This window comes from Enhydra lutris, unplaced genomic scaffold (genome assembly GCF_002288905.1).
Source record: "Enhydra lutris kenyoni isolate GAN:26980312 unplaced genomic scaffold, ASM228890v2 scaffoldscaffold3, whole genome shotgun sequence".
Taxonomy (NCBI): Eukaryota; Metazoa; Chordata; class Mammalia; order Carnivora; family Mustelidae; genus Enhydra; species Enhydra lutris.
The window spans coordinates 30,361,396-30,374,232 of NW_019154087.1; the positions used below are offsets into that span (position 1 = coordinate 30,361,396).

A 12,837-nucleotide genomic window follows, 5' to 3' on the forward strand; every position below is an offset into this window, starting at 1 on the left:
TATGTTTGTGGCAGAGAAACTGCTACACTTTTGTAGTATTTTGTATCATTATTTATGCTTTTCCATCTTTTTTGACTCCTAGAGACCCTGTGTTATACTTTCCTTGCCTGGATCTAGCAATACCTTTCATGTAACTGACATTCCAGAAAGTCTTATTGTTAACTAATTAGTAATTGATCTTCTTTTTAGTTACTATCACTTGATTCACATTTTAATAGTCTCTTCATTGCTTTCTCATGCATTGCTACCTTTCAAGCTCTCCTTATTCAGCATCCTTGTTTCAACCCACTGCCTCCCTAATCACTCTCCCATGTTCCTTCGCCTGTCTGGTTTTCCCCAAGTTGATGTGTAATTATGTAATTATTTTTAATGACTTTTGGTGTGCAACAGTATAAATACTGTGTCTAGGTTGTCCAGGAGCAGTCAAAGAAGTGCATTTCTCTCGGGTATACCTGTAAGGCACCATGGAAAGAAAATTCATCATGGACACTTCAGGCAAAATAAGTGCTACCTTTCAAATAGATCTATATCATTTTCATTAGTTATCTAAAAAATGTACACTGAAATAAAATTAAGACACCATTTTCTCCAATCAGATTAGCAAAGATTTTTAGTGACAATGCCTAATGTCTCCCAACTGTGGAAACTCACACATCACTGGTGGGAAAATAACTTGCTAGAAATTTCTTAGGTGATAGTTTGACAATATTGTATCAAATGTCTTAAAAACATGTCTATCATTTGACCCAGAGATTTATTTAAAAGAAATAATAACGTTGTTTCTATAAATAAGTTAACTGTGGCATTGTTTTAAAGGGTATAACGCTGGAGGGACAACTGGATGGCTCAGTCAGTTAAGCTTCTATTGATTTCGGCTCATGCCATGATCTTGGGGTAGTGGGTTTGAGCCCCATGTTGGGCTCTGCACTCCACATGGAGCCTGCTTGTCCCTCTCCCTCTGCTCCTCCCAACACTTGTGCTTACTCTCTCTCTCTTTAAATCTCTCTTAAAAAAACCCAAAAAGTATAACACTGGAAGCAGATATGTCAAATACTAGGAAACTGATTAAATAAATTATGATATATTAGTCAATAAAGTCCTAAGTGATCATTTTAAATTACGTGGAAATATTTATAAAGCAAACTGCAAGAACAGACTATAAAACAGTATCCTTAGTATGATTACACAGACACACATGGAATATCAATTGGAAAGACTTACCCTAAAATGTTAGAAATAGTAATAGCTGGGTGCCAGACCTGCATTTTTTCCTTTTTACATTTGTCTGAGTTTTCCAAGTTTTTTGCCTTGAGTGTGTATTATTTTGAAATTACAAAAGATTTTCATAAATTTTTAATTGAGTTCAGTAGGTAAAAGCAGAATTATTTCATCCTGAAACAAGTAATGTTTTTTCCTTTTTTTTTTTTTTTTAAGATTTATTTATTTATTTTGAGAGAGAGAGCAAGCGTGAAGTGGGGAGATGCGGGCAGAAGGAGAGAATCTTTCAAGTAGACTCCTGGCTGAGCAAGAAGCCAGATTCGGGGCTCCAGCCCACAACCAATGATATCATGACCTGAGCCAAAACCAAGAAGTGGACACTTAACAAACTGAGCTAACCAGGCATCCCAGAAGTAATTTTTTTTTTTTTTTGTATCCTTTTATTTGAATTTCTTTTCTGGCATTTGTCCCTTTTCTTTGTATTTTTTTTTTTAAGATTTTGTTTATTTACTTGACAGAGAGAGAAAACCTGAGTGGCCCAGTGGGTTAAGCCTCTGCTTTCAGCTCAGGTCATGATCTCGGGGTCCCGGGATCGAGCCCCACATTGGGCTCTCTGCCCATCGGGGACCCTGCTTCCCTCTCTCTCTGCCTGCCTCTCTGAATACTTGTGATCTCTGTCTGTCAAATAAATAAATAAAGTCTTTAATAAAAATACTAGTGAAAAAAAAGAGCTAGTTTTTTGTACCTATTAGATACTTTGTTTTGGATGACTACTGTCAATGCTAAAGAGGGCAGAATAAATGATGATACAGATATTCTTTTATACTTCTAGGAATTATGCCAAGTTATGCAACATTTCTGTAAAGAAATTTGGAAATCAATTTAGCCCTAAAAAGGTCTCTATCTTTTCCAAAGTAATTGTTACTTTAGGAAACCAGGCAAGTCAAAATTATGAACAAAGTTGTTTATCAAAATATATTTTAGAGTAGTCAAAACAATGGAAATAATTACATGTCTAGATAGTCATTAAGCAAACTGGGACATATTCAAATGATGAAATATAAAGTAGCCATTTAAATTTCTGATTACAAAGCATTTGAAGTCATGAGAAAATGCTTACTTACAAGTAAATGAAAAATGCTCACTATATGGTGGCTGTTACTAGCAAAAAAGCAGAATATAAAACGCTTATAGACACAATCTCAACTATACCAAAATTGTTGTTAAACTGGAAGGGAATATGCTAAAATTTCAACAGGTTGTATATGAAATTGCAAGGATCTTTCTTCTTTTTCTTTTTTGATTTTTATATTTTTACTAATTATAACAAATAACTGTCATTTGTATGATCAGAATGAAAGTTAATTTTTTTCACTCAATGATGTCACTTTATTGTTGTCATGTCAACAGATAATTACATGCCGGGCCGCCATTGCCTGGGCAGCAAATTCTTCTCTTTCAGTTGAGGAAGTACAAGTTGAACCACCAAAGGCTGGGGAAGTTCGTATTAAGGTAAATTTAAGTCTTTTAACTTTTACCTATGAGGGTAAATGTAAGGAAATCCTGTTTTGTTTCATGTATATATTACATATATAAATAATATGCATAGAATTTGGATTTGGGGTCTGTTCACTTTTCTTAGTAAAAGAAGAAATTTTAAAACTAAGATAAATGAATAGAGGTAATGAATGTTTAAGATATTCTTAATACTTGTAAAATACTAGTAGTTCACTCATCCATCATAATTATTTTTTCAGGATTGAAAATTTTACTTAAATTATATAATATCATAGGCCTATATAGTTCACAATGTGACCTAGAAGGTGTTTTAAGTAGTAACTTTTTTTTCATTTTTGAGGGAAAGAGAACAAGAAGTTTATTCCCCTCTACTTCTATGATACAAAATTGATACCAACAAATGAATATGCAGTGGCTAACAGACTAATTTTCCATCTCTATTGTTTTGGACTCATACATTATAGTGATCTCAGATTTTGTCTGAAAAAGTCTAGAAATGCACACTAGGACGCCATGATAGTCTCCAAAGTGATTTGGAAGGGTTAATGATTATTGAACAGAACTGAAACCAGGGATGGGAAAATACTGACCTGTCAAAGGCTCCTTGCCACTCTCAAATCTCCTCTCAATCAATACATCTCAAATTTTACAAAATCATTAAATACCCAGTTTTAGGAGTATTACTGCTTTAAATCTTATTAAACATTAAATTCACCTATCTTTAAATTTAAGACCAGGAAATTCAACACCTAATTTAATGAACACAACAAATACTTATGCAAATTCATATGCTTCTAGTCCATATTATATCTAATCAAAGTAGAAGGTATAGGAGGCTGGTTACAGGAGAAAAGGAATGAAGGGAATTAGAAAGATGACAAAGGGAAAGGCAGTGAAGGGAAGGAGGAAAGTAAGAAAAGATAGATGGGCAGTGAAAGACAAAACAGAAGAATATGGGAACTAGCACTAAATAAATTATGAACTCCATGTCTGCTGTTACGCTAGAGATTTTATATCACCAGTGAGAGATGGTAAAGAACAAAGTGAAAAGTGATCAGAATGTACACAGAGACAGGAGTTTAGTAACTGACTGCTCTTCCAAAGCTATATTTTTCTATTTATCATCCCTTCAAACAGCTTTTAATTAGGGCTTATTTTATACTGGGTCACCATCTGCTGAAATGTTTCCTAGTTAATTAGCCAATATTCTCTGATCTTACACTGACATGCTCCTTCACCACAAAAGCTAAATCCTAAACAATAAATCCACAATCCACCAAATTAAAAGTTGCATCAGCAAGAACCTGAGCAATATCACACTGAACCCTAGACAAAATCAAGCTTAAGGACTGGATTTGTTCATAAGCACAGACAATTCCACCTTCAGCTTATGTCATGGACAACTTCCCAAAAATAACTGCATATTCTTATCTGATAGAGCAAACCTAATGAGGGAATTCTAGCCTGCTGCTTACCTAAAACACTTCTAACCTTTGATAGCATCTCAAAGCCATTTTAGCTCTATGGAAACCAAAACCACAGCATATTTCTTATGAGTTATCTTCTTAGCCATTCACCACAATCATATACTGTGGTTGTTCCCAATGTTCCAGTTATAAATGCTGCCATTCCCACTATGCATACTGGAAAACTAGTCAATACGCTCGGGCATATGCTTTTCTGGCTGTATTCCAGGCGGAGCAGTAACTTAGGGATCATGGTACATGAACTGTTTCATTTTTATGATCAATGTAGTTGGGTTGAGTCTATTAACGGAAAGAAAACTCAGTCCATCAAGTAAGAAGTTTCAAAACCCAATATCAACTGAATTTTGCAATGGTTAATTTTAACTGAAACTCATTTTTACATTATTGATTTGAAGAATGTTTTCAACATACAAGTTTAAAATGCTAAAAACAGATTTTCCCAGGGATGCCTGTGTGGCTCAGTTGGTTAGGCGTCTGCCTTCAGCTCAGGGTCCTGGGATTGGGTTCCACTTTGGGCTCCCTGCTCAATGGGAAGCCTTCTTGTTTCTCCGTCTGCCTGCTTCTCCCTCTGCTTGTGCTGTCTCTCTTTGACAAATAAATAAATAAAATCTTAAAAAAATAAATTAAAAAAAAACAAACATTTTCCTGGAGCAGGGGAAAAACATTCCATGGTATGAGCCTAAAATTCTTTGTTTCTCAGTGGCAGTGCTGTTGATAATGTGGGCAAAAAGTCCTTCATTTTATGCAACTGTCCCTCATACTTCAAAACTATTTGATGACATAAATGTACAGAATAGATTTCAAAAAACCTAAATGTATTTCCAGATCTGAACATGTGCCATGCAAATTTGGACAAGTCATTCTCAGTCATTGAATCTCCCTTCCTCATCTCTAAATTGGAAATGATAAGATCTGCCCTGTATTCCTCTGCACAGTGGTATAGGGATGAAATGGCATAATTCATGTAAAAAATTTTTTTAATAATCAGTCTCAGATTAAAAAAAAAAAGAAGAAGAAGGAAAGAAAAATTCCAAACCAGGTGATCTTTATTCACTTAATTCCTCTGCAGATGGCATCTACAGGGATCTGCGGTACTGATGATCACACAATAAAAGGATTACTCTCAGCAGTCTTTCCTTTCATCCCAGGCCATGAAGGAGCTGGGATTGTGGAGAGTATTGGCCAAGGAGTGTGCTCGGTGAAACCAGGTAGGAGGTGGGGCCATTAAACGCTTCCCACAAACAGCCTCCCAAAGAGCAACTATTGCACAGAGGGGGAACTTAAAACGCATTAACGTATATTTGAGAAGAAAAAATTGGTTTGCCTCTAGACTCTTCTGATGAATCACATATCATTATATTAAGTGTATCCAGTGACTCCAAGAGTCACAGGTTTCCCTACTGCCTTCTCTAGCAATCCAGAGGGGCAGTAGCTGAGCCAAACATATATCCATAGCTAAAAGAGGTTTGAGATAGGACCAGTGTACTTCTAAATAGATTGGAAGCTATTGAGACTATTTCTTATATATATTTGTATCCCGACATGCTTAGCACAGTGCCTGTCCCAGGGTCAGAATGCATTAGAATGTTTGACAAATGAATGTTCTAATCAACTGGAATATAGAATTTGAATTTTCATTGACTGGATGATAATGGTATTTCAAAGAACCAAAGAAAGCAAGTATATGCTCTTCACCAGACCATCAAAACAGATTTTCACATCGCTATTCTTAGCATGTCTGAAATGAACAGAAAGAGTAAGGGCAATCGCACAGACTAAGATACTACAGAACCTCACAGCTTGGAGCCAGGCCCACAAAGAGATTTAAGAGAGTGCATGGTCAGGACACTTGCAAAGCTCTTACCAGGGAATTCATTTAGCAAACAATTATGGAGTAGCTACCATGCATCTGACACTAGGCATAGCAGGGGGACAAAAGTAAAAGGCGTGGTCTCTATGTCTCCAAGAACATAATGCAAACAGGTGAGATACATGCTCTAACTCCTCTTAGCTAGAGGAAATGCCAGTGAAAGTTTTGTGGAAAACAATGAGCATTTGGAGGGAAAGGATAAGAGAGCAAAAGTTCTCCTGAATTTGAGATGCAGGACCTTTGAAATTTTTAAGGGCCGGTGAAGTTAAGTTGCATCTTATTTAAATTTACAAGAGATTTTAATGCCTTCTAAACTCTGCAAAAGGTCGAAGTGGGGGTTGTTTCCTTGTTAAGAAAATTGTAAGGGTTATCAGAAACAATGTTGTAGACTTCTGACCAGGCCTTTGTAAGTCTGTGATGACTGTGTTAATTAATTTTCTTCACAGACTCTATCCAGCCGGTCACCCTAAGGCCCAGGAGGGCTATCTAATGACTGGATCCAAATATAATCAATATTCTCTCCAGAACTCTCTCTGCAGAGGGAGAATGATTCCTCTTATTCTCTGGAATTAGCATATCTAGGAACTTAACCCCACTAAAGAAAATACATCAGAGGCTGCTATGGGTCAGTGTGCCATCGTGGGGCAAGAAGACTCAATGAAAAGTGCTCTGTTATAACCTAGCGGGGTCACTTTAGGCAAGTGACTACACTATGGGGCTTAAATCCTTCAAATGGAAAACAAAAGTGTTAAATCAGATAACATCTCTAAGGTTTGCTCTTAGTTTCATCATTCTATTTCCAGAGCAGAGGAAAGCAAACCTACAACTATCCACCCCATAAAAAAATCCCCAAATTTCCATTATTTGCCCAAAAGAATAATGTAATTTCTAAAACCAGGCTATATGGTTTCTCCTTCAAAACAGCAATGTGCAACACAGCAAACAACAGGTGTTGGGGAGGATGAAGAAAAAGGAGAACCCTCTTGTACTGTTGGTGGGAATGCAAACTGGTGCAGCCACTCTGGAGAACAGTATGGAGGTTCCTCGAAAAGTTAAAAATGAGAGACTGTGGACTCCAGGAATCAAACTGAGGGTTTTAGAGGGGAGGGGGATGAGGGGATGGGTTAGCCTGGTGATGGGTATTAAGGAGGGCACAGATTGCATGGAGCACTGGGTGTTATATGCAAACAATGAATCATGGAACCCTCCATCAAAAACTAATGATGTACTGTGTGGTGACTCACATAACAATAAAAAAAATTATTTAAAAAGTTAAAAATAAAACTACCCTATAATCCAGCAATTGTGCACTACTAGGTATTTACCCAAAGGATACAAAAATACTAATTCAAAAGGATGTGTGCATCCCAATGTTTATAGGAGCATTATTAACAATAGCCAAACTATGGAAATAGCCCAAAGGAATGGATAAAGAAGACGTGGTATATGTACATATGTAATGGAATATTGCTCAGCCATGAAAAAGGATGAAATCTTGCCATTTGCAATGACATGGATGGAGCTAGAGGGTATTATGCTAAGTGAAATAAGTCAATCAGAGATAGACAAATATCGTTATGATTTAAACTGTATGTGGAATGTAAGAAACAAAATAAACAAGCAAAGAGAAAGAGAGGGGAAAAAAAAAAACAGAGAGGGGCAAACCAAGAAGCAGACTCTTAACTATAGAGAGCAAGCTGATGGTTACCAGAGGGGAGGTGGGCAGTGGGACAGGTTAAATAGTTGATGGGGATGAAGGAGGGCACTTGCTGTGATGAGCACTGGGTGCTGTATGGAAGTGTTATATCAGTATATTGTACACTTGAAACTAATATAACACTGTATGTTAACAAACTGGAATTTAAATAAAAACTTAAAAAGAAAAAAAAAACAACAACGGTCAGTGTTATCCTGGCTGCCATAATCTGCCCGCAGCAAGTTTTCAAACCATCCAATGAAACGTTTATAAACATACTATTGTATTTCGGTTCCAATAGTATTTCAAACTAATGCTTGTATTATTATTATTTTTATATACAGGAGATAAAGTCCTCACACTCATTATGCCACAGTGTAGAGAATGCAGTTCCTGCTTGCATCCCAAAGGAAACTTCTGTGAGAAGCAAGAGTTAGTAACTTACTCCTTACTCTTTTATTAAACTCCTGATATTGTATAAGCACTAACCTGTAACTAACGGGGCTCACTTCTGTCTTTACAACTCCATGTGTCTGTGCCACTGCCTGCACCCGTGTCTATGTCACTGCAAAACAGTGTTCTGCCTTCTTCTGGATTAATGCTGGACGGGACAAGCAGATTCATCTGCAAAGGAAAAAAGATTCATCACTCTTTCCGTGCAAGCACATTCACTGAATATACTGTTGTACCTGAGATTGCAGTGGCAAAAATTGATGATGCTGCTCCCCTGGATAAAGTCTGTCTCATAAGCTGTGAGGTGCCCACAGGTTATGGGGCTGCTGTGCACTCAGCCAAGGTGAGGAAGCTACCTGTGTGTTAGTATGTGTCATAGTGATTTGCCTGGAAAACATCAAAATTATGCCAATCAGTCTAAATATTCAACTGTTATATATAGTTCCAGAAGTTTCAATGGTTGTTTTTGTTTGTTTTCATGATTACATGTGCACCCAGGTTTGATTCCTAATACCTGTCTTGTGAATTTGTAGGTCACTCGTGGTTCCACCTGCGTGGTCTATGGACTTGGTGGAATCAGTTCAGCCATTGTCATGGGCTGTAAAGCATCTGGTGCTTCTAGAATCATTGGGGTTGACATCAATGAGGAGAAGTTTCCCTGGGCCAGAGCGTTAGGAGTCACTGATTGTCTCAACCCTCAAAAACTCAAGAAGCCTGTCCAGCAGGTGGTCAGGGAAATGACAGGAGTTGGTGTTGACTTTGCCTTTGAGGCCATTGGACTCACTGATGTCATGGTACGTGGGCTTGGGGCACAGTGATTAGATGGTTAATGTGGGGGGGGGGAGGATATGCTAAATATCTTCATGTAGATACATATAAACTCTTCTGAACATAGGTTTTGGACCTGTGGACCCCAAGTGTAAAAGCAGAATGTAAATTCACTCTAAAATGTTTATTTTAAAAATAAAAGCAATATATACTTAAAATATGTCATTGTAGCACACAAAGTTTAAACACTTGAAAGGCCACAATACCAGTAGTCCCTTTTCTTTATTCCTAGCTCTGCATGTATGCTTTTATATTTAAGTATAAACATTATTTAACTCACGTGGTAATTATGGGTCCTATATTAGAACCATTCATTCATTCATTTGAAAAATGAATTCCTATGCACCAATGTGTTATGTTCTAGGGATACAAGGGTGAATAAAATATGTACCTTTCAGATCTTATAGTTTAGAGGACAGAATGTAGACAATTCATATGTACCTAATGTACTTAACGAAAAATAAAGGAAGTAAAGGTAGTGATAGAGATAACAGGAAAGAGAAAAAAAGCAAAACAGAGGAAAAGTGAAAGACAGAAAGATTCAGTCAACCTTTTCTGGTACAAACCAGAGAAGAAAGTAAAATAAATAAATGTGAAGAAGTACACTGAACATCCCTACAAAACTGAATTTAAAAAAATAATAAAACTTCATACACCCATATGTATATATTTGTTTTATTTTAATACAAATGGGTTAGACAGAGAACCATGGCTAGTAGACAATTTTATTTAACAAATATACGGTCCTCATTATATCCCAGGTAGTGTTCTAAATGTTTTAAGAATGATAAATCACTTAAACCTCATAACCACTCTATGAAGTAAGGTAGTATTATTATTCTTTTTACAAATGAAGAAATTGAGGCATAGGGAGGTTAAGTAACTTACCTAAGGTCATACAGCTAGCACAGTCTGTGCTCTTTCCCACTAAACTCTGCTGATTTTCTAAAGAGATCCCATCACTGGCAGTGTTGAAGCTAAGGTTGAGGTGGTATCTGGCCAGGAAGAGATGCAAGATTTAGGAACTTGATTCCTTCCACTTCTGGTGGTAGTTATCACTTACTTGTTGGGGGGTGGGGGTGTTTATGGTCATTATTATCCTTATCAGCTTGCTGCTTGGGATTCCTGCCACCTGAGCCATGGTGTCTGTCTGATCGTTGGAGTGGCTTCAATAAATTCAAAGCTTTCCCTGGATGCACCAATGATTGTCTCTGGACGGACGTTGAAGGGTGTATGCTTAGGAGGTAGGTCAATGACTAGGAGGGGCTGGTTGGTTGCTCTCATGAAATCCCTTTGACTTTGCAGAAACATAGAATTCAAAATTCCTCTCCTTGAGGAAACAGAACTATAATGTTAGAAAAGATTTCTCCAATGAGTTGGAAATTTTGTTAAATTCATTTTAATTAATTTAATTAAATAGGCTTTTTAAGTTCAAATATAATTTTTATCTCCTGCAAAATAGTTTTTGGGTTTTTCCAATGTTTCAAATAATTTAGTCAATCTCAGTTCCATGCCAGTGGGTTGTTGTGCTTTTTTAGTCGCAAAGCTTCTCAATTGTATAACATTATATAAATAATATATATATTTATTTACATATATATAAACTATATAAGCTCTCTCTACGTATATATTTATATATAAGTTATTTATAAATATATAACATATATATAAATTATTTATAAATATATAACATCAACCTACTGTTTTGGCACTGGCTCTTACCTTTCAAGAAGAGACTTTATTTATGAGCAATATCAACCAACAGCTTTAATCAATTAATATTTAATTTAATTTAATCAATTAATATTCCCATCTTTCCCCATTGCTCTGATACTAAGTTTCCAATGCCATCTCCATGCGTGTGAATACACAAAGGATGAAATGCTTATGCCATGGTAAGCCCAGGAACTGAGCTAGAGAATTCTAGTTTAAAAGGACCATTTTTCAACTGAGTAACTCGTGAATATTGACCCAGTTTTTCTCCAAAGGAATTCTAGGTAACAGAATTTCTGGAGCAGCACACTTAATAACAGTAGTCAATGGTTTCTGATGTACAAATGATTTGTTTTCCATGTTTAATGTTAATTTTTTAGAAGAAAATCTCCATATTTTTTTTGTTTTGCAGATTATAAAACCAGAGACTGTATTCCCCAACTAGTGACTAGTTACCTGCAAAATAAAATTAATATAGATCCATTAATAACCCATCAGTTGCCTTTTGACCAAATCCACAAAGCTTTCGAGTTGTACCATGCTGGAAAAACGTGAGTGTTTTATTTGATGATCTCCTATACTCCGAACTCACAATGAAAATGACTACTCAAACATTTCCAAGTGGTTTTGTCACAAAGAGATGGCTATTTGGATCTTTAATATCTTTCACATGCTCAACCCTATTCCTGACTGTCACCAGAATAAGAAAAGGTTTTACCTGTAGGTCCCTCTTTAGGAAATATTCTCATCAACCTATTTTAAAGAAATGTTCAAGAATTCAATATAATACGAAGAACCACTCCACACTACATTGGTCAATTATGTATTTTTTTTCTGGTTAGAGACATGAGCTAGAATGAATGAGTTGACATGATTGGAGTCATACAATCTTGCGAGGAATCTTAGAGGCCAAGGTTTAGACTCCACCTAGAGCACAAATCCTTCTACATCATTTCTGACAAATAGACACTCTGCTTCAGCTAGCAGGAATAGAGTGTTCACTCAGTGTGTTCATTTATTCAATGTTTATTTAGTGATAGTATAATATTAGCCTGGACTTTCCTAAGTGCTGGATACACGGAAGAGAACAAGCAATAATCAATAAATGGGGAATTACACCTGTGATGAATGCTTTGATTTTCTTATTCTGATTCTAGACACATCTCCTTTTCATATTCTCTTCCCCAACTCTACCTACAGATTTTCTGCTTAAGTGATTTTTTAAAAATTTTCTCCAGGCCTTTAAGTTTTACCTTGCTATACTGCTTTCTTGGTTTTGACCCAGCATGTCAGCCCATCTAAATCAGGAATGAAGAATCAAGAAACCTCATCTGAAATTTTATAATCAGATTACAGAGAATGCAGAGAGGGGATCTATCAAGCAGAAGAAAGACTGCAAAAGGAAAGGAATCCCCCCAAAATGCATTTTTTCTTTCCTCGTCAGACACAGTGCTAGATCTTGGGATTGACAGATGCTGATCAGAAGCTATAGCAGAGGATTTGGATGTCTTTGTGGTCATGCAGCCTGAGGGAGCAGGGCTCAAAGCTGAGGCCTTCATTTCTGATGTTGGATCATGATGTTGATCCTGCTTTCACCATATCCAGGTGGTGATATTAATGATGATACCAAGCAGATGATCAGTCAATATTTCATAGAGGTGTACTGGGTTGAAGGTGGTCAGGAGGGGGTACAGGGAAGAAAGTAGGCAATGCAACCTCACATGGTACTGTGCAAAATTGCTTTGCTGAAATCACTGTTTCTTAAGCACATCAATCATTTTATTACTGCACTTTTTGTTTCAGCATCCGCTGTAACCTGCTGTTCTGAGATCCCAGATGATAAAAGGTGCAGGGACCTCCTTGGGGATTTCATTCCTTCGTGTATCACCTCTCTGATTGTTCCAGTACAGAGGAAGAGTATCAAAGATGGAAATGTAGTGTAACTGTGCAAAATAAAATAATGCATCTTGAATGTAGCTGTAATAAAATAACTTCTTAGAGAACGGATGTTATATAATTCATTCTATGACTTTAAGAAGAGAGATGATGGGATT

The 12,837-nt window shown here is 36.6% G+C and overlaps 1 protein-coding gene across 1 annotated transcript; it reads left to right on the top strand.

Moving 5' to 3' along the window:
* Nucleotides 1-482: 482 nt before the first annotated feature.
* On the top strand, nt 483-12,611 carry LOC111155041 (alcohol dehydrogenase 1-like). The gene is made up of 9 exons (XM_022515068.1): nt 483-506; nt 2,629-2,730; nt 5,293-5,431; nt 8,134-8,221; nt 8,366-8,585; nt 8,776-9,036; nt 10,179-10,314; nt 11,196-11,334; nt 12,587-12,611. Exons 1-9 carry the CDS (start codon nt 483-485, stop codon nt 12,609-12,611), a joined length of 1,134 nt encoding a protein of 377 aa, XP_022370776.1.
* Nucleotides 12,612-12,837: the final 226 nt, after the last annotated feature.